Source organism: Manis javanica, chromosome 2 (assembly GCF_040802235.1).
Source record: "Manis javanica isolate MJ-LG chromosome 2, MJ_LKY, whole genome shotgun sequence".
Lineage (NCBI taxonomy): Eukaryota > Metazoa > Chordata > Mammalia > Pholidota > Manidae > Manis > Manis javanica.
Genome location: NC_133157.1, coordinates 119,274,981 through 119,301,444, shown reverse-complemented (window position 1 = coordinate 119,301,444; position 26,464 = coordinate 119,274,981). Strand labels below are relative to the sequence as shown.

Here is a 26,464-nt window from a genome sequence, read left to right as displayed (position 1 = left end):
GACAGTATATTAAGAACAGGAGGGACTCCATCTTAAGGCTAAGATTCAATTTTAAAAATCAGGGAGTTAAGGGGTAAGATTCCTCACATATTTTACAGTAATAAGCCAACAACCAAACCTGTCTTAAGGCAGGGTGAGTGCCCTAAATGACATGTCCCCACTGCTTGAGGGTCACCATTATCTGGAGAAGAACAGGATCAAGAAATTCCTTCTGTTAAGTTTATCTGACAGAATATCTAGAGGACTGACATTATGATGCCATAATGCTTCTCACCTGAGATAGACATCATGAGACCACATGTCAAGCCTATACCTCCCGGCCCTTTCCCCATTCTTGAAATCCTTAAAAGACATGAATCATAAGCCTTTAAGCATGCCTCCTCTCTGAGACTGCCTGCACTCTCCTTTCTTCGAGTGTGTACTGTGCCTTAAATAAAGACTTTTTGCTGCTCAACTTAATGCATTTTTTCTCTGCACTGTTGCAGTGGCAAGTGCTTTTGTTACTTTGCTATTTCATTCAATTTCCTAACTTAAGCACTTCAGACAAGTAGGGAAGGGCTACTGAGATCTCTGATTTGGGCTTGCAAGTTCCCGTCACCTGGGTGACCCAGAGAGGACTGCAGCTGTATGATCATGCTCCTTAGTAGCCTGCCTGGAAATCTCCTTTCTTTGCCTTTGGGAAGTTCTCAGAACATAATCTCACTCCATCCAGTGCTCTGTGGCTCCCCCAAATCCTGAGATGGTAGGGGCTTAGTTCCAATGCTGTGCATTCAAGCAGACGCTGGACCCCATGTGGTTCTGGCTTCAGGAGTTGTCGGCAAGGGATTTCTCCTATGCTGAGCAGGGTTCAATGAACTTTCCTTTCCTCCCTCTACTCTTCCTTTCTCTCTACTGCCTGAATGGCTGCTGTCATCCACTGCTACTCCGACTTTAATGAATTCCTTCCTTACCTACACTCATCTGACCTGCTCAAGAATTCTTTCTCCTTCAGAGTCAAGGACCCTCCCCCATCCAGGTTGAGGTTTCACCTAGTGCACAGGGAGAGACCATCCAGGCACAGCTGCCTGGCAACCAAACCCTGGAAAGGCATCTCAGGAAGCAGAGAAGAAAGTGAGCTCAAACCTCTCTCTTAGAGATGGAAATAGCAAGGAAGCCAGGCTCCATCAAGGAAGCCAGGCTCCAGCCAGAAGCCTCTGTGTTCCTCTTTTACCTGATGTTAACTACAAGTGTGTAAATAAATGGAATTATTTATTTATGGTGAACTTTGTTTTTCAAAAGAATGCAACATTTTCCCCAAAGTGTTATTTTGATTCCAATTTCACGACTCCTTACTATAAGTCAGGGCTCCGTTTTTTCTGCTAAAAAATAAAAAACCATCCATTTGATATAGTAAGTAGGGTTGACCTTCAACAATCCATAAAGGCAGGGATGTGGGTGAAGCGGTTTCTAGGTCCTCATAACAAAATGACCAGGATGGTTCAGAGAGCAAAATGTCCATGTACCACTTCATTTCTCTTGTTGTGGTTTGTCAGGTAGAATAGACACAACTGAGTCTGAAGTTAAATCACAGGGGTTCAAAATTGAGAGTCACCACTTCCTCCCTGTGTGACCCTGGGCAAGTTGCTAACTATCCAAATCTCAGTATCTTACCTGTGCAATGAGAGCTAATTACAGTGCTCCCACTGGAAGTGTCAGATGGTCAGTGCTCAACAGATATTACTAGTGTAAATAGGAAACATTGTTAGAGACAAATCAAGTAAAGGGTAAATGTTATATGGAGAGAGAGTACTTGTTCAGTTTACAGCAAATCTTTTTGGGGGGTTGTGGGAGGGAGAGGCAGAGGGAAGGAACTTCCATAGAGTGGCATGGGAAAGCAAATGAGATGGGACTGCTCCAGCAGGTTCTGGCTCCCACATACCAATTTCAGTTAGTGGGGTTACCTGGAAATGAGAACATTTTGATTTAAGTGTGGTGTAGTTCCTCTTGACTTTTGATCCTTAATTTTTCATGACTTCTGGCCTTTTGAACTTAATTATGATGACAATAACAGTGGGCATAGATCTGGGGCACACCACACCCTTTGCCTGGGAACAAGTGGGGCACAGTCTTCATTACTCTAGTTATTTGTAAGCGCTTGATAAATATTGGTTGAATAGCAGATCTTCCTGATAATCTTGTAGCTATTCTGCACCATTATCTGTGGAGCATCAAGCACCTTGTATAGAGATGGAGGAGGCCAGAAGGGCAGCTCCTTTTACTTCTAGCAAATGAGGACACAGGCCCACGGTGAGATGCCACTGAGTGACTCTGCTTTGTGAAGCAGCAGCTTATGGGAGGGCAAATGAGCAACACTGTTGAGAACTGTCCCCCTGTGTCACGTGCCCTTCTAATCAATTCCTGTTAGCCCTAAATGGCCTATCAATGGCTGAGATAGGGAAAAGACAAAAAAACAACCCCCCCCCAAATTCTTAATTTCCAATTTGTCTTTCAAGAACTCCAGAGGAGGGGATTTTGATCAGGGATTATGGTAAACATTGGTGTGGTGTGGAGCTGACAGAGGACAACCCCTGCTCTCCCTCCATCTCTTAGGATGAGAACTAAAGCCCTGCCATAGAAGCAGTATTTCTATGAAAGCCTCCCTGATCATTTCCACCAGGGTCCGCCCAGCTTCAAAACCACAGTATTTAAAAAGAAAGAAGAGTGGATATTGCTCTGAGTAAGTGAGCATGTAAAGAGAAGAGCACTGGAGAATAAGTCGGAGAGATAGCGTTAAAATGCCTTTTCATATTCAACAGAAAAGAAACCTTATCTTCAAAAAAATAAGTCTGATGAATATATGAGCTGTTAATACTCTGCTATATCTAAGTTTCCATCTTGGAGAGAAAAGCAATGATTTCATTGTGGTGTTTTTGAAAAGAAACCTACAGAGATTGAAGAGGAAGTGTCTCCACCGAAGGCCAGACAGTGTGATATCACATTCTGAGAAGCTGTCCCCTGTCGCCAGCCATAACAGCATCCCAGATTTCTATAGGATTCAACGTCAACAGAAGCAGAGGTGGCAGAAAAAGCACCCTCTTTTTTTTTTTTGTAACCTCTGGCTAAGAGGCAGTGGAGAGAGTGAGGACATTCCCTCCATGACAGACAGTGTTATTTTTAGGTGAGTAGTTACTTCTAAGACATGAGGGTCAAAGACCACTAAGAGCAGACAGGCAGACAGATTACTAAAGACTACATCTACAGCGCAACTTGGATCAGCTACCAACCCATCAGAAGTGAGCAAGCTGAAAATTGCTTCATTCATTTTGAAATAATTAAAATCCAACTCATCGAGCATAATTAAGTGAACACAGCTGGACCCACAAAGAAAAATCAGTGTAAAGAAATGGACCACACTGAAGCAATACTCCCCCAGTTGACTGACATTTGGGGGCAGATAATTCTTCACTGTGGGCATCTGTCCTGTGCACTGTATGACGTTTAGCCAGCCTGGCCTCTAACTACTAGATGCAAGTGGCAACCCCCCACATACCAGTTGCGATCAACAAAAATGTCTCTAGATGTTGCCAGATGTTTCTACAGCACTGGAGGCATGAACACAATATAACCTCCAGACGAGAACTGCTGCCCGAAACTCTATCTTGCTTTTCATTGATCCGTAGTGTGCTGTTCACTCACACATACCATAAGACTCATCTTCTGTCATCACTGACTTCACAAACACCTCAGGCCCCACCTAACTTGCCCTATCCTTAGCTTCTCACCCTTACTTTCTCCTGAGACAGTCCTTGCACAGGCTTCTTTGCTTCCTTGGTCACTAGGCTGACAACTCCCCCAAAGTGCATTAAGGTCTTTGTATAGAGGGTGTGGCCTAAAAAGAGAGAAAACCAACTTGTTACCAAATTGGCTCTTCCTGTGTTCAAACCCTGCCTCTGCCACTTAGAAAGCTGAGGCTTTAAGCACACAATTTTCTTTCCTGAATTTTGGCTTCGTGTATTAAAAAAGAGAGAAAATAATGATATCTACTCTATAGCAATCTTGCTGATGAAATGATATGGTACGTAAAACCACTATCTGCTTCTAGAGATACTTATTTCATGATGGCTTAAAAAATTGGAAATACATTGCTCCAACATAGTGAAACAACAGGGTAATGACAGCAAGCCAGTTGGAGCTGAAATAGTATTTTATTAACTAGGAAAAGAATCAAAATCAGCAGTACTGGGAAATGAAGGTGTGGTCAGGAAGGATAGGCAGGAGCATAGGTGGGTACAGATCACCTGGGCATTTGCAAGCAGCTTAATGATTACAGTGGTCAGAGCTGGGAAAAAAAAGCCAATGATGGTGAAAAAAGATGGAAATAAAAAGCTGGTGTTTACAGAAAACACCACATGTGCCTAAAATAAACCCAAATGAATCAAGAGGTAGATCGGTGATAAATCCTTTTTTTGGTTATGTTGTGTTTCACTGGCCAAATATTTTCATCTCATAGATGTTCTTGCTAATTTGGAAGTGGTCACCTGTCTGTAAAAGAACTCCCTATTTCCTTTTGATTGAATTTTACCTGCTCAGTCTTTCTCTAATTGGTTTATCCCTTTACGATCAAAACACATTATTAATGAAGTATGACATTTCTATAGCACCAACTTTGTGATACATGCAAAAAAAAAATAGGTGCCTAAAAATATCTCAGTTACATATAAAGTCATTCTAGTCTGTATTTTTAAAGGGAAGGTAAGTATAAAAAACCCAGTAAGTTTAGAGAATTAAATTCCAGAAAAAAATAATACAAAATGCATGGCATTGTTAAATCCATATGTAAAATGGATTCATGTTTGGAATAGTACACTAATGATAAGTAAGGTTTCAAGATAGAATTTACATTTTTCCCTTTAAATCCAATATCAGTATAAAATTATAGTATAATATTTCATTGTCAGTTAGGGGATGCGATGGTAGTCAATATACCCTTTTATGTAAAAAGAGTCACAAGAAAAAATATTGTATAGTATCACAATAATAAAGCAGTAGCTGACAACTGCATCTTTCTATCAGATGCATTCCTAATAGCTATACAACCACTATTTAGACCACTCCTCAGTGAGGAGTGTCAGGAAAATTAAAACAGACAGGCACCTCTTTAAGGCACTTGGTGCAATTTAGTTTGACTTAACAGGATCTTTCTTTGGGAGTCTGAACAGAAGTATAAGCAATTCCACCGAACTTTTCAGATCTTATTGGTGTTGGAAATGTCAGCTGCTTTTGATCATGATCATGCGATCCTTTCATTTGATTGTATGTAGGGTTGAACTCCTACAAGATGTTATCTTATTTCTCTACATGCTTAAATGTTACTCTGCTTTCATTTCATTTTAAACAAATGCACATCTGTTATAACCCACTGAATGATGAGGTTCCTCAAGTCTGTATTCTGTGGGCATCTTTTCATCCATGTGTCTTCAGTTGCTATGTATGTTTCTCTCCGAATCCATTTTTAGATGTCATGTATGTTATTCTGTTATATCTGGTTTTATCATTCCATTTTCCAACAACTATAAGAGATCTCGCCTCTATAAAATTACAAATAGAGACAACTATTTTCCATCTTAACAGATGAGAAATCCTTTACAGCATTTTATCAAACGCTCCCTCTGCTTTAAGTGTTCAGAACAACAATGAATTCCTCTTTCATTGCAGAGCCTATTCCATTTTTGAAAACAGTTTAGGTACATATCCAGACTGTGAAACTTTCCATAGCAACAAGAAAGATATAAGAAAGGATATGGCTTTTGTTTGCATTTTCTAGGATAAACGGCTGTGGGCTACTTTGATTTTTGTATTTTAAATGCATTCCCGCTACATTCACAGGTAGGAAAAAACCCAGAACTTACCGTGTGTGGCTCAAAACAAACTGAGTAAATTATTTTTATTTTCTGACTATTTTAAATTGTGACCGACATTAGAAACTGAATGTCAGGAAGATAAAATTCTTGTTCTATGTACTCACATGAGACACGACATTATTTTCTTATATTCAGAGAGAGAGAAGTTAGACAGGTGTTTAAGGAAGCTGATCAATTTCTCTCTCTTTCTTTCTCTGTCTCTCTCTCACACACACAGCTATGTGACCTCCAGGGTCTGAATCATGATGGCTGGGATTTGGTGGAGGAACGAGTGAGCTAGGGTGTGTTTCTATGTTGGGGAACATGGGGGCAATTTTTGAGTGTTTATTTATACTTGGGGGAAAGTTCACACGTTCTAAAATCTCAGACCTCACTGTTGCTTTGTTTTCCCTGCCTCACTAGACATTTTATCTCCTATGAGCTGAGAAGCCTGGCCAAATGCAGTAAGGGAGCAGGATGACTAATTCAACACTTTCTAAAGCCTCAAAATCACCGATCTATTCTTGGGAGACTCCTGGGTTCAACAGTGTAGCCAAGAAAGCCAGACTCTACATTCACACAACCTGGTGTTCTTTTGAAGAATCTTCCTTGCAAAACAGTGCCTGAATAAGGATATTTAAAAATGAAGAACTGCATTCATGATCAAGGAGATGGGGAAGAGTAAGCCCTAAGTTTTAATAAAGGTGACTAAAAGGAACTGCGTTCTTCAAATGGAAGGCGCTAATAATAGCTCCAGAGGATGATGCTTGGCAAATGTGGTACCAAATTTCTTTGTTGGCAGAAATGTACAGCTCACACAATCCGTGTTTACACAGTTCTGATTTACTCTAGCAGAGGTACCTGTTACATATTTGTTGACATTCTCTTACCTTGTGTTGTTGATGCTGTTTTGTTTTTATATAAGAACTACCAAAGCACAGAGTTCTGGTGAATGTTTCTCAAGAATCATCTATTTACTTAAACATGGAAGTCTGTCAAGAAATAAAGCGTGGAGTCACACAAAAAAGGAGAAAACTTTACTGTAGATAGCAGGATAGTGCACATTCTCCACTCATTTTTAACTGTTTTTATTAAAAACTGAATGGATACAAAATAAAACTTAATAACATGCATTTAAGGTATGATGAATTACGATGAAATCGATGACCTTGTGCCTACCTAGGATAAGCACTAGAGTGTTTTGGACACTCCGAGAGCTCTTCTGTGCCACTGCATGACACTCTACCAACCCTCCCTAGAGGAAACCACTACCTGCATCTGGGTTTACTGTTTGCTTCCTTCTCTGTGCAGTTTGCCACATGTGTTGATATCTTCAAACACTGTGTAGCTTAGCCATGAATGTCTTGAGTTGATATAAATGGCATCACTGAATTCTTCCGCAACTTGGTTTTTTTCACTCAATATTATTTTCTGAGAGGCATTCAACTTCACGTGAGTAGCTATATTTTATTCTTTTTCACCACTATATGGTGTTGCTCCATTATTTATTTTTTTTTAATGTAAAAAAGAAAATTGGCTGTAAATCAATATACATCTTCTGTGTTTATTGCTTAAGAGAACTTTCATCTTCATGTCCATTTTAGCCTTTGATTCAACTTGCTGCTTGCCCTGGAGAACAAAAGTGCTATGTTATTTCGTAGTGATCAAGGGAAGCTTAGAGATTACCTCACCTCATATACTAGGGACCTGGAACCCAAGTAAATGAAGGGACCCTTGAAGATTACACAACAGCCAGGCCTCTGGGCATCTACCCATCCACATTTCATGCCTCCTCAAGAGAAAGAAGGACTGCATGATGAATGGGCTGTGCTGACAGCTCACAGGAAGTGTGCTGGGCATTTTGAATCTAAAAAAAAACTCCCAGTTTTTATGTTTTCTACCTTTATCTTGCATCTACCTACCACTTCAGCATTTTATTTAAAATAATAATAATAAGGGAGAAATGTGGGATTCACATATAAATCAAGTATAAAAATCAAACGAATATTCATATTTGACCTGATTGTTTATAGTTCATGATGCGTGATCAAAACCGTAAGTTTCTGTGATGACTGCCCTTGCACTGTTCACCATGTAAGAACTTATTCACTATGTAAGAATTTGTTCACCATGTAAGAACTTGTTCGTTATGCTTCAGAAGATTGGAGACTGTTAAGAATTAGGCTTGGGGTTGATTAATGATTGTGCATTGAGTTCCCTATACAGAATTTTATTGTTGTTAACAACCATTAGATCAATAAATATGAGAGATGCCCTCTCAAAAAAAAAATAGATGCTAAGGAAGCCAAAGGAAAATTAGAGTAGTCTGAATGTTCTGTATCATAATGAGAGCACTCATAAAATAAATTTGTATGATTTAATTAGTGCCAGTAAGTTTTAAAAAACATTCCAGGGTAGCAATTGAAGATTTATCAGCTGACACAATGATGGAGTTACACATGTCTTTTTCATACTTTAAAAATACATGTCTCATTAAAGTATTTCCTCTTTAAAAAAAAACTCCCAGTTTTAATTTCTAAAATGGTAAATATTGAGAGCTATAACCAACATAAATAAAAGCACTCTGGAGTCCTCAATAACGTTTAAGAATGAAAAGGGATCCAAGACAACCACCACTCCTCTAGGTTGAGCCTTTCTGAGGGGCATTTGTGCTCTGAGGTTCTTCAAACACCATGTGCCTCTAACTCATGAATACACAGGGAAAACACTTTAAATTAGAACTGCTTAAGGCCAGGGGGGTGCTCTGTGCCCTTCACTCTCCATTGTTAAACAAAGGGATTAAAATGTTGTTATCCCTTTCTGAAAGGTCACAATTCCCCTGGACCAGAGTAAATATTCACTAAAATGCATTGCGGTCAGTGTGAATGTGTTGGATTATTTTCAAAGACAGTAAACCATTAACTTCTGTTTAACTCCAGGTTAAGCAGAAAACACTTTTATTTCAGTCCTTATTATTGAACATCTTTCCAAAATACACCAATTCTTTTCTTAGAAGGTAAGCAAAATGTTCTTTACTTTGTTCTTATTAATCCAGGATCTGCCAGTGTTTTAGGACAGCCACTCAGAACTGTAGTTTTGTGCTGAAATGTGGGTGTAGAAGACATGGAGGGGTTGGTGGTGTACTGGCATGGGGCCATGGTTTGGTTTTATTATGTTTTTCTAAGTAGAATGGCTTGCTTTCTTAATACTTTCCCTTAAAAGCAATTTGAATTATAATAACAGTAACTTGATTGGCTTATTTTTCTGTCATAAAATACTTTCACATTATTATAACCCATAAACATACTGTATGCGGCAGATACATTCCCTCTTACAAAGGGGTAAACTGAGACTCAGGAGCTCTTCAAAGTTTTCAGTTAGTTGAGTATTTACACATTTTAAATTTTAAATATTTATTTTCAATTTTTTAAAAACTATGTGTTTTTTAAATTAAGCTTTCTCTCTAATCTGTTTGTACTGGTAACACTTGAAATTTCTGAGTGACTTTTTAAAAAATCATGCTAAAGGCTATGGAAACATAGGCAAATAAACCTTTTACATTATTTTAGGACAAACATAAATATTCTAATGTGTGTCTTTTTCTCTGATTCTTGTTTGCTTTTAATTCATTGTAGTTTTGGTTTGCTTCTGGAGAAAACCAATTCCCCTCATAAATTCTCAAGTAACATTCAAGAAAAGTATTATTTGGTGGGTGGATCTTCCTTTCTTCCATAAATTATTATAGTATTATTTCCTTTATAAATCAGTGCATACTACAGGCTTTCCTCTAGAAATTATACACCCTACAATAGTTTAAACTGATAAGGATTTATGTTTAACCTCTTTCCAACCTCTTTCCACCTTAACTTACAGAGGAATAACATAATTGATTTCATCTCCAGTAAGGTTCCAATTCATCAAGTGACACTAATTCCTTAGGTTAAGAGTTAGTGCGCACTCCAGACGCTGATGCTGATGGAGGAAAAAAACAGATCCTAAGGGAAAAGCCATGCCTCTACCATGGCTCTGCCAAAAGCACAGGAGAGAGAAGTAATTTTCTGCACATAGCCTCTCCATCCTAACTCCAAATAATGCAAAGAATCTGCCCCTAAATAAAAGCAAGCCATTTCCTATGCATGCAGACTTGATAGTTCAGCTTTGACCAGGCAACTTGATGCCCTGAGAAGCAGCCACCCCACCATCCACAGAGCTGATGCATGATTACTTATCTCAGTTTTCTGATCAACGATGATTACTGGTCCTTCAGGATATGATTCAGGAGTTACATTCTCAAAGCAACGTCCTGATATCCACATCCCCTTCTCCGGGTGAACAGAAATGGTCAACACTTGGCAAGAAGAAACAAGAACTTTCTTTGTAGAAAGAAAAGAAAATACGTGCTTTCTTTGTAGAAAGAAAATACACACTCCTCTGTCTTTGATGAGTGGCTGAAAAGGCCTTTAAGTTTAGTGGTGATGTAAAGGACAGGTAAATAATTTGTCTAAGTAAACTTAATACCAGAACTCATCATCTTTTACAGTAAACTGGATAAGAAAGCCAAATGCTCATGGATAAAGATGCCAGCTATTCACACACAGTGTGACTTTAGAGTTCTGAAACACAATTTAATCCAGAGTGCTTAGCCAAGGTGCCACTGTGATATCTGAAATTCATATCATCGGACAGAACGCTACACTGGATTAAGGAAGTATATCTTTAAGTGTGCCGTCCTTGAAGCATTAATAGGTGTCACACTAAGAAAAAAACACAGATGGACAGATAATGTCATTACTGTGGGGCAAATCTCAGGTTTAAACAAACAGCAGTCTTTACTGTAGAACTTACCTGTGCTTGGAAAAATTACAAAGTGCATGCATCTCCAAAATGGATGTACATAGGAAGTATTTTCCAAACTTGACTGGCCATGGGACACTATTTTTTCACAATGTATCTTATTAGATTGATTTTTCTCAAATTAGAAAATGCTTTTCCAGAAGATCCCCTAATAGTATGCAAATACCCTAATTAGACAGATAGTTCACAAACCCATTATCATTCATGAATAGGTGAGCGTGGACTTTTGTTTCCATCAAAATAACTGGCTTCAGAGAACAGAAACTTGCGGCAACAAGGGGTTTCTAGGTTGCTGTGACTGAAAGAGAATGGATGATAGCCAGAGGGGGCTGGTGGTGGTGTGGAATGCTGAAGGGAGGCCCAGGTACAGCAGAGAAGAGTTCCTACAAGCCCCAGTGTGAGGAGAAAGTGCATTATGGGAGGGTCCGGAGGGCACGACTGACAATCCCAAACAGACTAAAATGGAAGAGACCAGGGAGAATGGTGGGAGACATTAAAGACAATCTTGTTCATGGAAATCTTCTGCCTAAGGCTACCCTTACAAATGGGAAAAAAAACAACACTATTTCTTGTTTCCAAAGGCAGCCAGTCATTATAGTCATCCCTGCTTCTAAGTCCTGCAAAGGTAATCCTGAGGCAAATATAAATTAGTAAAATTACAGTGTGTAAAATGGTGGAGATCTTCAGGAATGAAAAGTGCATGCACAACATTCAATACACTGTGATTCTCCAGTGCTCTGAGGTGTAAGACCAATCACCTTTGAACTTCTCCCTTCTTCTCAGGGAAAATGGGAAAAGTCACCTCCTAGGGAATTAAAAAATAGTTTTCCATGGGATAATAATGTCTATTGTAAAGTGAAGTTTTACTCAAGACTCTGAATTAACATGTAAACACCACTTTAATTTTAAAATCAAAGTTCTCAAACATTTTAAAGGATAAGGGATTCACTTGAACTTAAAAGCAGCTTTTTGTACATCACCTCTCATTATAACTGAACATAGCTCGAAAGAAAGTGGTGACAGAGGTTTTATTTTAGGAGATGAACATCGGCACGTCGGCACCATGAAGACTTGATATGTGTGTGGCCTGTAGCTTTGAACTTCATCCTTTTCTGACTGAAGGGAAAATGTGTCTTGCCGTAGCAAGGCACATTCTCTTCTTTCCACTTAAAGTCATGTTTTGTACCTTAATACTCACATTCAATGAAATATTTTAATGGGAAGTTTGTACTCTATGTCAAAAGGCTCAATCTGCCTGTTATATGATGTGCTAAGATAATTGTACCTTATCAACTGTTAGTGTGACAGCCTGCAACTTTTCAAAAATTTACTGCAGCTCTTGGTATCTAGGTTTGGGTTAATAGTGCAGGCTGACATAACTATTCTCCATTTACACTTACACCGTGTTCTCTGGATGCTGACAGAAATATTTCTTATGCTGGTAAGCCAGACTGCCTGTTATCTGAAAGAGGAAAGGAGGCAAGCAAAAAAGTTAAGGAAATAAACATTCCCACTACTTCACCCAAGGTAGAAGGAAAGCAGTAATGCCTTCTCTGAGGGGTCTAAGTGATATCTTATTCCTACATGATTTATTTCAAAATACTGAGGTTACCTGATGTTTAAAAAAGTTTTTTTCTATTACTATAGTGAACGATGTGACTGAGAGTAGCTTATCCTTTTAATTCAGTCCCTGATTAATCTCAAATCTTGTCTTTTCCACCTTTTTTCCTCTTTACCTTTCTGTCTATTCCCCACCTATTAGGAAGTCATCTTTAAATAAGGCTGGTTTAGGCTCATGAATCTGAGCAGAGCCACAGGAATCGCTCTGGGTAAGTGCACCTGCAAGGTCAGGTATGAACAGTGAAGAGCCAGACTAGGTCTTCCTGCATTTCATAAGCAAGAAGCAGTTCCCGAACACAGCAGAGGGTCCTCTATCCAATCTGCCAATCAGGCAGAGGGATTTTACAGCACATTCTTAACACCACATGACTGCTTTTAAACAAAGCACAACAAAACAACTGTCTTAGAGCACACATTTATTAACCCTGAGCATCTCCATTCCGAAAGCTCCTCATGGGCACGTCTTTCCAGGGCACACAACCAAAGGCACAGAGAAATGTACCAAAAATTGCTGTAAAATAAGACACAACCAACATTAACTTTCAGACCACAGGCACCAAAATATGGTTCCAGTCAAACTAAGGAAACAAGTTATTTCACATCATTGCTCCTTGTTTTAGAGCAAAAAACAAAGCCAGCAATTGTGTGCATTCTTGCCCATTCCCATTCTCTCCCTTACAAAGTCACATGCTTTCTTATCTCAAGTAATCTTTGGGTCTGGGTCTCTGGCTACCAGATTTCTCTCTGTTGAATGACCTGGAGCCAGGGCGTTTAGTCCAGGGAGCCCAAGCAGTACTAGGAGGGAGCACCTAGTCATTAACTAAGGTCCAAGGTGACCTGTCTTCCCCAGGACCCCTTCAAGCCCAGACTCCCCAGATATGCCCCATCCCAATTCTAGCAAGGAGGCCAGGGAGGTCACAACTGCTCCTGCCAACCTGTTATCCTCTCTGCCAAACTTGCTCACTCCACACTGCACCCAGAAAAGGGGAGTCTGTGTGAGAAGTACCATACAGTGTTTCACCGGGAAAAGCTGGGGATCTCTGATTTAAGAAGAGTAAATTGGAGGTCTTCATCCTCATTCAAAATCTGTCAAATACAAAAGTCTTTCTTGCAATATATATTTTGTGAGTTTGTTAAGCCTCTGTACAGTCATGCTCTGAACATTATAGAATCTGGAGTATTAATGCTAAAATAGTCTTGTCAATATGTAACAATCGTAGACATTATTCCTTGAGGAATTATAATCCCAGGAAGGCTGGGACCTACTTTTATTAATCTGTTATGGAGTTTATCTAGTATACTATGTGTTTAATTCTGTTGCTGAAGGACCCTTCATAAGTGGCTTCTGCCTCATTTTCTCTATGAGAAGTACCATCATTAGCTAATTTGAAAGATGAGTTAAATTTGGCCAAAAATGTGTTAAGAAATACCACATTTGCTGTCACTCTGCAACTCTGATTTATATAGATAACTCTCTCCCTACTCCTTGGCATCCTACATCAATGAGATGCCTGAAATACTAGGCATCTGAGAACAGCAAGGGAATAATGAACATAAAGTTCAGGAGAGTGGCTGCCTCTGGCAGGGCGGTAGAGGGAAGCAGATGATGACAGCAGAGGAGAGCATGCAAGGGGCATCTATGTATTGGTAACATAGGGTGATCTGTTCACTTTGTTCATTTTGTTACTAGGCTTTAGAGCTTCCATAATATCTATTAAATATATTTCTCTGTATCAGTTGAAAATACCATTTGCCTAATATTCAAATAAGACTGTCTATTAAAGCTTCCACACATTTATGCCCGTTACATTAAAAAAGGTAGTTCTTTATTAAAATGACCACACCATCCTCACTTCCTATTACCATCTAAACATCAGAATAATGAAGTACTCTATTTTAATGAACCTTAAGAAAAAGAATGCCAAAGCCTAAGACAGAAGTTTTTCTATTACATCTGTTACTATTAACACATATTCTAACCCTAATCTCACACATATGCCATGATTGTGGAGTTCTCTCTTACTCACTGCTTCTGTAAAGTTGAAACCTTTCTCTGGGACTTCAGATTCTCTGAGTTAAAAGCCCTTTTGAGTTTGCTTATTTCCCAGCAGTCAATGATTTTTAAAAACCCCAGGGAATGTCCTTTGTCTCCTTTTAAGAGGAGAATGTTGGAGACTAGATTGCTTTTAAGAACTTCTGCCTCTAAAAATCTGTGATTCCGGAACAATCCAGGGAAGTGTTAGCTTGCCTTTCCAGCTTCCCCATTCTCAGAGTATTCAGTTCCTTCTCCATGTAAATGAAGAAAAAGAATTACTTTGCTCCCTGACTTACCAATTGTGTACTCTCCTATGTGAATCACCAGTGAACCACCCACCCCCATATTCTCCCACCTTCCCAAAGCTGCCCCCTACACACACACACACACACAGTATATATGGAAACTGGCCTCACAGAGCCTCCAGTTTAGGCCTAATCTTGATTCTGCAGATCTTGTGCCAATACTCATTCTCTTGTCTAGAAAATAACAGCTGGTATTTATTGATCCCTTTTTTACATATTGTGCTATGAACCTTGCTTGGGTAGTTAGTCCTTTGCATCTGGGTTTTGGAGTTAGCTAGTCCTAGATTTGTATCATCTGTTACATATCCCTTTATTAGCTATGAGACCTTGAGCAAAAAGACTTCACATCTCTGAGTCTCAATTTCCACATCTATAAAATGGGGAGTATAACCCTTAATTATAACCATGATTTTCATATACCCTTGTATATTGTATAAAATCTAAAAATGTTTACAACAGGCTACTAGAATAGAGACTGGCACAAACTGTCAATAAATGATAGTTATTTTTTGTTGTATTATTGTTGTAGCTTTATTGTCAGTGCCACTGGCCAATACTCCTAAATCCTAGTTCCTAGGTTCCTAGGTTCCTCTGACACTTGAATTTCCTGCCCCCATTCTGGGTATAAAATGCCTTCTCCTGACCTTTTGTATCCTGGGCTTCTGTCTGATGCTCCTCATGTGGGTGGTCTCTTAAAAACTGCACCCAGTGGCTCACCTACCCTCTTATCTAAAAACACACTATTTACTTCATTCTACTTGTTGTTTCTTAGTTCTCTATGCTTAAACCCTGACTACCTCTCCTGTTTAAGAAACCTTCCAGCATTGTTCTGAAGACTCGAGATAATTTTCTTTCATACAGTACATCACATAACCCATGTACTGAAGGGACAGGGTCCTTGCCATTCTGCACATGTAAACTCCATCTTTGGCCCCAAGGCCATTTCTTCAGTTCTCACCATCTCCCAGCAAGACAGGGCACTTATCAAATCTGCTAAGTCACATGGCCACTCCTAGCTGCAAGGGAGGCTGCCAAGTGCACTCTTTAATGGGGTGGCAGTGAACCCTGATAACTTACGAGTGTGCAAGGAAAGGAGAAAAGTTCTTCAGGGCAACCAGCAAGTTGCCAGAGGGAAGTAAGAGTATTTACATTTTTTATAAGGACACATGGCTTGGGGAAATTAAGTGGTCCCACAGCAAGAAAGCAGAGGACGAGGACCTGAAGTCAGGCCTATTTGACTCTGTAGGGACCAGCCAGTGATGCCCAGCTCCCCATGTTCACTGAGAGTGTACCTGCCTTCAGCACACTCTGTCAGGTTATTTGTTCCAACAGAAGGCCCTGCTTCTCCCCCTTACCCCCGCTAGAAGAGGGGAGTAAACTCTCCTTTTCAGTTACTTTAGCTACAACATGATTTTCATATACCCTTGTATATTGTTACTTCTCTTAACAAAATTTACTAAGTACATGATAAAAGAGTTCTTTTGAGACTAAAGTTTCAAAGGCTATGCTCCTTTCACAGGACATTTAAAACCAGTATTTAAACAAAGGTTCTAAATAGTAATGTAAACTAATTCCATGGCAAAAAACCCACAAACATGTAATTTAAAAAGATCCCAAAATGCAAACAGGGAAATAATCATATTATTTAAAGAAAAAAAAGTCACGTTATTTGAATTATAAATTCAAGTCAACCTGTTGGTGTTTGCTTCAAGTACATATTGTTTTGTTTTACAACAGTGGGAAAACTGCTCCTTGGTATTCTTCACAGACACATGTCTGGACCTAGAGTCTGTGAATAGCTTCCCTGCTGTGAACTTTTTTGGGTTTAATTTCATTCTGTTTAACTTAGCTCTTAACATTGTATTTACTACAGATCAAAAATCTGTATGCTAATAGATGGCTCTAAAACGTAAATAATTCTTCCAAGGATTTGGAAGCCATCATGGGAAACATTTAATATTAGTTATTAATAGCTGGCTAAAGAAGGGTGGTTTTCAACTTGCAAACAAAGCCACTCAATTCTCTTACCAGGACAAATATAATATTCATCAGGGTTGGCTATCTGCTGTAACAAATAACCCCCACATTTTAGTGGCTTATTTTCACTCACATTGTCAAATAGTTATGGTTGGTAGGAGTGCTCTGCTCCACGTGGCCATTCAGATACAGCCTCTTCTCCCCTGTAGCTCCATTCTCCAGGTTCTAGGAAATCTCTCCATCCTGTGTGTGGATGGTGAAAAAATGGAGGACGCTGAGTGGGTGGGAAGTTTTTTGATTGGCTGGGTCTGGAAGACACATGTCACTTCTCCCTCATCCCATTGGCTGCCACTCAGTGTAGTGAAAGGGAGTGCAGGAAATACAGTGGGGCTATGTGCCCAGGAGGAGGAGGAAATGGGTTTAGTTAGCAGCTAGCTCCCAAATACAATTTTTTTGGATTACTATTGTTATTTTTTGTTGGTATCATTAATATACAATTACATGAAGAACATTATGTTTACTAGACTCCCCCCATCACCAAGTCCCCCCCCCCCACAAACCCCATTACAGTCACTGTCCATCAGTGTAGTAAGATGCTGTAAAATCACTACTTGTCTTCTCTGTGTTGCACAGCCCTCCCCATGCCCCCTCCACATTATACATGGTAATCGTAATGCCCCCTTTCTTTTTCCCCACCCTTATCCCTCCCTTCCCACCCATCCTCCCCAGTCCCTCTCCCTTTGGTAACTGTTAGTCCATTCTTGGGTTCTGTGACTCTGCTGCTGTTTTGTTCCTTCAGTTTTTCCTTTGTTCTTATATTCCACATATGAGTGAAATCATTTAGTACTTGTCTTTCTCCTCCTGGCTTATTTCACTGAGCATAATACCCTCTAGCTCCATCCATGTTGTTGCAAATGGCAGGATTTGTTTTCTTCTTATGGCTGAATAATATTCCATTGTGTATATGTACCACATCTTCTTTATCCATTCATCTGCTGATGGACACTTAGGTTGCTTCCATTTCTTGGCTATTGTAAATAGTGCTGCGATAAACATAGGGGTGCATATGTCTCTTTCAAATTGGGGTGCTGCATTCTTAGGATAAATTCCTAGGAGTGGAATTCCTGGGTTAAATGGTATTTCTATTTTGAGCTCTTTGAGGAACCTCCATATTGCTTTCCACAATGGTTGAACTAATTTATATTCCCACCAGCAGTATAGGAGGGTTCCCCTTTCTCCACAACCTCTCCAACATTTGCTGTTGTTTGTCTTTTGGATGGTGTCGATCCTTACTGGTGTGAGGTGATATCTCATTGTGGTTTTAATTTGCATTTCTCTGATGACTAGTGATGTGGAGCATCTTTTCATGTGTCTGTTGGCCATCTGAATTTCTTCTTTGGAGAACTGTCTGTTCAGTTCCTCTAACTATTTTTTTTATTGGATTGCTCACTTTTTGTTTGTTGAGGTGTGTGAGCTCTTTATATATTTTGGATGTCAACCCTTTATGGGATCTGTCATTTATGAATATATTCTCCCATACTGTAGGATGCTTTTTGTTCTATTGATGGTGTCCTTTGCTGTACAGAAGCTTTTCAGCTTGATATAGTCTCACTTGTTCATTTTTGCTTTTGTTTCCCTTGCCGGGGAGATATGTTCATGAAGAAGTCACTCAAGTTTATGTCCAAGAGATTTTTGCCTATGATTTTTCTAAGAGTTTTATGGTTTCATGACTTACATTCAGGTCTTTGATCCATTTCAAATTTACTTTTGTGGATAGGGTTAGACAGTGATCCAGTTTCATTCTCTTACATGTAGCTTTCCAGTTTTGCGAGCACCAACTGTTGAAGAGACTGTCATTTCCCCATTGTATGTCCATGCCTCCTTTGTCATATATTAATTGACCATATATGTTTGGGTTAGTGTCTGGAGTCTCTATTCTGTTCCACTGGTCTATGGGTCTGTTCTTGTGCCAGTACCAAATTGTCTTGATTATTGTGGCTTTGTAGTAGAGCTTGAAGTTAGGGAGTGAGTCCCCTGCCCCCCACTTTATTCTTCCTTCTCAGGGTTGCTTTGGCTATTCAGGGTCTTTGGTGTTTCCATATGAATTTTTGAACTATTTGTTCCAGTTCCTTGAAGAATGTTGTTGGTAATTTGATAGGGATTGCATTGAATCTGTAGATTGCTTTAGGCAGAATGGCAATTTTGATTATATTAATTCTTCCTAGCCAAGAGCATGGGATGAGTTACCATCTGTTAGTGTCCTCTTTAATTTCTCTTACAGTTTTTTAAAGTTTCTTATAGTTTTCAGGGTATAGGTCTTTCACTTCCTTGGTTAGGTTTATTCCTAGGTATTTTATTCTTTTTGATGCAATTGTGAATGGAATTGTTTCCCTGATTTATCTTTCTATTAGTTCATTGTTAGTGTATAGGAAAGCCACAGATTTCTGTGTATTAATTTTGTGTCCTGCAACTTTGCTGAATTCCGATATTAGTTCTACCAATTTTGGAGTGGAGTCTTTAGTGACAGTTTGACTTCTTCACCAATCTGGATGCCTTGTATTTCTTTGTTTTGTCTAATTGCCATGGCTAGGACCTCCAGTACTATGTTGAGTAACAGTGGGAGAGTGGGCATCCCTGTCTTGTTCCCTATCTTAATGGAAAAGCTTTCAGCTTCTCACTGTTTAGTATTGGCTGTGGGTTTATCATATATGGCCTTTATTATGTTGACGTACTTGCCCTCTATACCCATTTTGTTGAGAGTTTTTATCATGAATGCTTTTATCAAGAATTTTGTCAAATGCTTTTTCAGCATCTATGGAGATGATCATGTGGTTTTTGTCCTTCTTTTGGTTGATGTGGTGGATGATGTTGATGGATTTTTGGATGTTGTACCATCCTTGCATCCCGGGATGAATCCCACTTGGTCATGGTGTATGATCCTTTTGATGTATTTTTGAATTCGGTTTGCTAATACTTTGTTGAGTATTTTTGCATCTACGTTCATAAGGGATATTGGTCTGTAGTCTTCCTTTTTCATGAGGTCTTTGCCAGGTTTTGGTATTAGGGTGATGTTGGCTTCATAGAATGAGTTTGGGAGTATTCCCTCCTCTTCTATTTTTTGGAAAACTTTAAGGAGAGTGGGTATTATGTCTTATCTGTATGTCTGATAAAATTCCAGATGAATCCATCCAGCCCGGGGGTTTTGTTCTTGGGTAGTTTTTTGATTACCACCTCAATTTCGTTGCTTGTAATTGGTCTTTTTAGATTTTCTGTTTCTTCCTTTATCAGTCTTGGAAGGGTGTATTTTTCTAGGAAGTTGTCCATTTCTTCTAGGTTTTCCAGCTTGTTAGCAAATAGATTTTCATAGTATTTTCTAATAATTCTTTGTATTTATGTGGGGTTCATCGTGATTTTTCCTTTCTCATTTCTGATTCTGTTGATGTGTGTTGATTGTCTTTTTCTCTTAATAAGTCTGGCTAGAAGCTTATCTATTTTGTTTATTTTCTCAAAGAACCAGCTCTTGGTTTCATTGATTTTTTCTATTGTTTTATTCTTCTCAATTTTATTTATTTCTTCTCTGATCTTTATTATGTCCCTCCTTCTGCTGACCTTAGGCCTCATTTGTTCTTCTTTTTCCAATTTTGATAATTGTGACTTTAGACTATTCATTTTGGATTGTTCCTCCTTCTTTAAATATGCCTGGATTGCTATATACTTTCCTCTTAAGACTGCTTTCACTGCGTCCCACAGAAGTTGGGGCTTTGTGTTGTTGTTGTCATTTGTTTCCATATATTGCTTGATCTCTATTTTAATTTGGTCATTGATCCAACGATTATTTTGGTGCATGTTGTTGGACCTCCATGTGTTTGTGAGCCTTTTTGCTTTCTTTGTACAATTTATTTCTAGTTTTATACCTTTGTGGTCTGAAAAGTTGGTTGGTAGAATTTCAGTCATTTGGCATTTACTGAGGCTCTTTTTGTGGCCTAGTATGTGGTCTATTCTGGAGAATGTTCCATGTGCACTTGAGAAGAATGTGTATCCTGTTGCTTTTGGATGTAGAGTTGTATAGATATCTATTAGGTCCATCTGTTCTAGTGTGTTGTTCAGTGCCTCTGTGTCCTTACTCATTTTCTGTCTGGTGGATCTATCCTTTGGAGTGAGTGGTGTGTTGAAGTCTCCTAAAATGAATGCATTGCATTCAATTTCCTCCTTTAACTCTGTGAGTATTTGTTTCACATATGTTGGTGCTCCTGTGTTGGGTGCATATATATTTATAATTGTTATATCCTCTTGTTGGACTGACCCCTTTATCATTATGTAATGTCCTTCTTTATCTCTTGTTACTTCCTTTGTTTTGAAGTCTATTTTGTCTGATACTAGTACTGCAATACCTGCTTTTTTCTCCCTGTTGTTTGCATGAAATATCTTTTTCCATCCCTTGACTTGTAGTTTGTGCATGTCTTTGGGTTTGAGGTGAGTTTCTTGTAAGCAGCATGTACATGGGTCTTGCTTTTTTATCCATTCTGTTACTCAGTTTCTTTTGATTGGTGCATTCAGTCCATTCATATTTAGGGTGATTATTGAAAGATATGTATTTATTGCCATTGTAGGCTTTAGGTTCGTGGTTACCAAAGGTTCCAGGTTACTTTCCTTACTATCTAAGAGTCTAACTTAACTCACTTAACATGCTGTTACAAACACATCTAAAGGTTCTTCAATGGTATCGCTAGGCTCCACCTCCAGGGTGATGGTCTTGCCATTGAGAGTCTTCACAAAGATCTGTATTTTGACCTACTGGCGAATACCCAGATACAATTACACTGAATCAGTCCAACAAAAGCCTCCTCACTCCACAAAGCTAGTCGTCTCTTCATCCCAAATATCACTGAGACTCTCATAAACACCAAAAACAATTTCTAGGCCAGAAAAAAAATTGGGCAATTCAGTTTCAAAGTTCTTTAAAATTAATGAAAATATAATTTAAGATTATGATCGTTATTTATGCAAGCAAATTACTAAGAGTAACAGGTATTCAAGTCATTTTTAGAAATCATTTACTGATAGTCTAAAGTCAAAGTATTTTTATATTGTGGTGAAATATTCATTACATAAAATTACCATTTTGACCATTTTTAAGTGTACAGTTCAGCAACATTAAGAACACTCACATTGTGGGGCCAGCGTTCGCTGCTATCCATCTCCACAACATTTCCATCTTCCCAAATTGAAGCTCTGTGCCTGTTATACACTAACTCCCTATTTGCTCTCTCCCTAGTCCCTGACAACCACCATTCTAGTTTGTCTCTATTAATGGAACTATTTCATGCACCTCATATATATGGCATTGTACAGTATTTGTCCTTTTGTGTCTGACTTCACTTGGCATAATGTATTCAAGCCTAAACCACGTTGTAGCATTATCAGAGTTGTATTCCTTTTTATGTTTAAATAACATCCCATTGTATGTCTGTACCATGATTTCTTTATCCATTCACCCATCAGTGGACACTTGGGTTGTTTTGACTTTTTGGCTATTGTAAATAATGCTGCTATGAACAAAGATGTACCATCATCTGCTCCTGCTTTCACTTCTTTTGGATATATATGCAGAAAGGGAGGTGCTGGATCATGTAGTTACCCTATGTTTAATTGTTTGAGGGCCTGCTCTACTGTGTTCCAAGTGACTATAAAGTCATAATAGTTTTAAAGACACTTGAAACTGGCTTCTACAAAAAGTTGTAATGGGTCATTTGTAAGGATAAAGTCCCTATTAAAAGATTCCTTGAATTGGCATATTATATATTTTCAATTTAGCTCTTCAAGAACTAGAATAGTTTTAATTTCATTTTCCTTTGCCCCTAAGTGAAGTGATAAAATATATGGAGTAGTTAATTATATTTTTGGGGAGTTATAAGGATTGGAATTTGATAGATAAATGTGTGTTGAAAGCTCTGTCCTAGCCCTCTTGTGATGTTGGTGTTCTAATAGATTTCTTAGAAATAATGGGATTGGTTTATCACACGATGACTAAAAATTAAACCAAGAAAAATCTCTGCAGCACTGTGAATTTTAACTTCCATTCAACAACTGAAACCTGACAGCAACACCACTTATGAATTGGTATTAGCTGTGCTTTTTTCTGCAGCACATCTGTTAATTATCTGGATGACTTTATAGTTTGTCCTCTCCAGATTTTTTTCTGTAGATGATTTTTATGCAAATATTTAAAACAACTAACTAAGGTGATGAAAACCTGAGTGCCTTCCAGAAGTTTAACCCAAACAGCAAGGGTTTTTGGATGTTTGGTTTGGATTTCATTCTCTCCGCCAATTTAGTGTTTCTGAGCACAGGTACTGTCAAAATTCAAAGATACTAAAAAATGAAAAGCAGGGTACTGTGGAAACGAGAGCACATTTGAACTAAACCCTGAACTAAGAGATTGATTTGGAAACCTTTGGTTCCCTAATAATACAATTTTTAACTCAGCTATTTCATCACAGACATATGACAGTACATTGATATTCTAGGTTTCAAAAAATATCTCCAAGTTAAGCCTTTGCAGGAAGAAAGGCTAAAAAATGAAGTTAGGCATAAGGCTTGATGCCAGATTATCTTTTTTGACAGCAGCACATCATAAAAGAGCTCTTCCATCCATTCTTGTCTGCCTGCCCTCAGGGCTAGTAGATTTGGGGGCCAGTACTGAAGAATGTTTATTTTAATTTCTAAAAATAGGATAGCATTTGGTGCTTAGCCAACAGTAGTGCCTGAGTCACTTATAACATGACATGGAACTGCAGTATATACTCAAATGCTGTATGCCACCATAGGTTTATACTGCTGTGCACTGTATTTACATAAATTTCTTTCCCCTTGTTTTAATACACATGTTCCCAATAGTTTGATAAAGTTCCTGAAATAAATCTCCTATATAGTAATTGGATGTTTCTCTAAAGCTACTTCTTTCAAAGAGAAAATCTAGACCAGTTTTTCTTTCACACTATCTTTTTAAGGTGTAAAGCCATAGAAATAAAAGCCTGCATGTGAGATCTTGCACAATGGGTGTAACTGGGCAGTGGAGAATTTAGTAACTTTCATAAAGAAAAACTGAAGTCATTTTTTTAACATGAATCTTGTATATAATTTCATATCTGGCAGCATGGGCTAGAAATTACATAACATTATAAATAATGGACTTTTAGGTCTCTCTTTAACAACCACGGTCAGGTACACATTTATACAGCTTCGTGGTTGCGGCACAGGAATCAAAGTGGTAGCCTGCACTGAAATCACTCTAGAAGCCTCAGAATGAGCCCCAGTCATTCCTAGTGATACTCTAGTCTCTTAGTACTCTTCTCTCTGGGGTTCTCAGCACCTACATTTATATTCTTGTCTCTCCCACCCCTGGGCCCTATTTTATCCCCTTCCTGTTCCTAGGATTTAGGCAACCACCATCCTTAAGGGCTATTGCTCTCTGCCTCCCCCCTTATCAACTTTTACTTTTACCCTTCTTAAACAACGACAAAAAACTCACACATAAAACTTTACTTTTTTTTTCTGACTTAAATACATTCGCTTATTTCCTAGCCTCCCACCAAAGTGTCCTGCTCTCTTCCAAGGTGTGCGTAGTCACGTCACCCAACTGTGTTCTAATCCGGGCCTTGTACAAGGTACTTCTCTATGTCAGTTTTCTTGTAATTGGTGGAGAAATTGATCCTACCATATGTAAGTTGTTCCAAAAAATAATTCAGAAAACATATACAGAGTGCCAAGAATAGCAGAGTTGGCCTCAGGAAACATTTGATGATGATGATGATGATTAAATGTTTACCTTCCTTTCACGTGAACCTGGAGGCTCTTCCCATCTAAGTGCTCATCTTCTTTTTCTCAGAATTCAGGATAAAATTGAGTACAGTGAGGTACTCATAGGTATTACTCTGTTGTCGCAACTGCTCCCAGCATTGTTTTTTGGACAGACTCACTCACATTCACCCAGTTTATTCCTTTCGTCTCAGCAGAATTAGGAAGAGATAAGAAACATCGCCTTCCAGGATATTTGGAGGGTCTCTACAACAGATTCTTGCACAGAGAAAGTGGGCCGGTGAGCAGATCCTGCAGCTAGGAGCTTGTTGAGCGCTCCAGGAGTAGGGCAGGCGCTAGCAAGCTGGAGTCCAGACCTGGCCGGGAGGTGGGCGGGGAGGCGCGGGGCCCGCGGGGCGTGGCCTAAGGCCGAAGGTAGGGCCTGGGAAGGGGCTCTAGGACAGTGGGCGGGGCCCAAAAGAGCCTGCTGGGCGTGGCCTGGGGCTCAGGGCGTGGTCCAGGGCCCAGGTAGGCGTGGCTGGGCCCGCGGAAGAGGCCTCGGGACCTGAGGGCGGGGAGGAGACTAGACTAGAGGGTTGACAGGGGACGGGGGTGGGGAGCCGTCAAAGGCCCGGAAAGTTGGTCCTGCCGAGGGTTCCGGGGAGAAGGCCTCGTCCAGCAGCGGAGGGAAGGCGCCCAGGAGCCGAAGCGGTTGCGGGAGCTGTGGGCCCGGTAGGAAGGGTGGGGTCCCACGCCGGGAGCCGCGCACCGGGGTGGCGCCGAGCTCAGCGCGTTAATTCCCGCAGGAGCCCACGGAGCCCCGCCGCGGGGACCGCTGCTTAAAGCAGCCCGCGCGTGGGCGAGCGGCGCCTGTTCCCAGGGCTCCGGAGAAGCGGTTAAGACGTGACCGCGAGGCTGCGCGAGGCCTAGGAGGCCGGCCTGGTCGGGGAGACGGCCGGTGGCCCCCAGGTCTGAAGTCCAGCGCAGTCTGGCGTGGGACCCAGGCCAAGAAGGGGCGCGGCGCGACCTCCGGCTGCTGGACTGAAATGCCCTGGGCAGTCTTGGGGCGGCAGGGTGGAAGGCGGCGCTTCCATGCCCTTTCTCCTTTCATAAGCTTTGAAGCCATACTCTAAGCCTTGGGCCTCAGCTTTGCCCTTTATTTTACCGTCTCATGGTTCTATCATAAAGATATTCCAAACACATGTAGGTGCGCCTTCCCTTCGGGTAGGTGCTTGGTGTTTGCAGTTGTGATGTTTTGGTATTTGTGAAGATGCCTCAGGTGCAGTGACACCTCCGAGGGGAGCACATTTAAGGAAGAGAATTTACGCCTTGTGTAAAAACATGTCATTCGTCTTTAAATCACTGCTGCAGTGGAGGAAACTGACACGCGTTTACTCCTGTCCTAAAGGATCATGGCATTCATTGTCATACCGAATGAATGTAAGACTCCTGACACCTACTTGGCCAGTCACATTTAATTTGCATAGACAGTAAGGGTGTACAGCAGTTATCCTAAGGACCTGATGTAATTCCAGATATAAACAACCCCCTTCAAAAAGAAATCACACTGCACATTGCCAAGAAAAAGATCAGACATCTTGCCTGTTGATAGCAAGATAGCAAGTTAATTTTTAAAAGGAAAATTTGATCACAAAGTTCACATGAATGCTACTTTATGAAATATTTTCATTTCTTGGGGGCTAGATGTTGCTTTACTATTATAAAAGTTACAAAATATATGTAATACAGGTTTTGGAATAAAATTGAAAAATGCATCTTTTTTTTTTTTTTTTGCATTCCTTCATCTTGGAATCATTATAGGAATGCCTGAGCATATATTTTTTGGCAGTTTGTAAAAGCTAATGACCAGGAATCTTCTCTGAGGTTTATGCTGGCTAATTTCATCCTCTCCACATCCCTATGAGGCCTTCTCATGTTATAGAAGAAAGTGCAGAAGAGTGAGGCCACACTGCTGGAAAGTTTAAGGGGGAAAAATC

At 39.8% G+C, this 26,464-nt stretch overlaps 1 protein-coding gene and 1 long non-coding RNA gene across 7 annotated transcripts in view; one reads left to right on the top strand and one right to left on the bottom strand.

The window, feature by feature from the left end:
• Nucleotides 1-7,143: 7,143 nt before the first annotated feature.
• Nucleotides 7,144-24,630, bottom strand: LOC140847848 (uncharacterized). 3 transcript variants are annotated; one of them, XR_012128041.1, is made up of 3 exons: nucleotides 24,499-24,630; nucleotides 16,804-16,913; nucleotides 7,144-7,508 (listed from the first exon to the last, which is right to left on the bottom strand). It is a non-coding gene; the product is annotated as an uncharacterized lncRNA (long non-coding RNA). The 3 variants fall into 3 exon arrangements; XR_012128040.1 differs by lacking the exon at nucleotides 7,144-7,508 and adding an exon at nucleotides 12,754-12,864; XR_012128042.1 differs by lacking the exon at nucleotides 7,144-7,508 and adding an exon at nucleotides 13,343-13,439.
• The window catches only part of PTER (phosphotriesterase related), an 85,626-nt gene continuing 67,967 nt past the window's right edge, over nucleotides 8,806-26,464 (top strand). The window contains exons 1-2 of one of the 4 annotated variants that reach the window (XM_073229241.1): nucleotides 8,806-8,895; nucleotides 12,496-12,562. In XM_073229241.1, the coding sequence (XP_073085342.1) occupies nucleotides 12,529-12,562 (34 nt within the window). In that variant the 5' untranslated portion in view covers nucleotides 8,806-8,895; nucleotides 12,496-12,528. Of the gene's footprint in view, nucleotides 8,896-12,495; nucleotides 12,563-25,051; nucleotides 25,200-26,464 lie in introns of those variants that run through there. The other 3 variants (XM_073229242.1, XM_073229243.1, XM_017673477.3) reach the window with 3 other exon arrangements.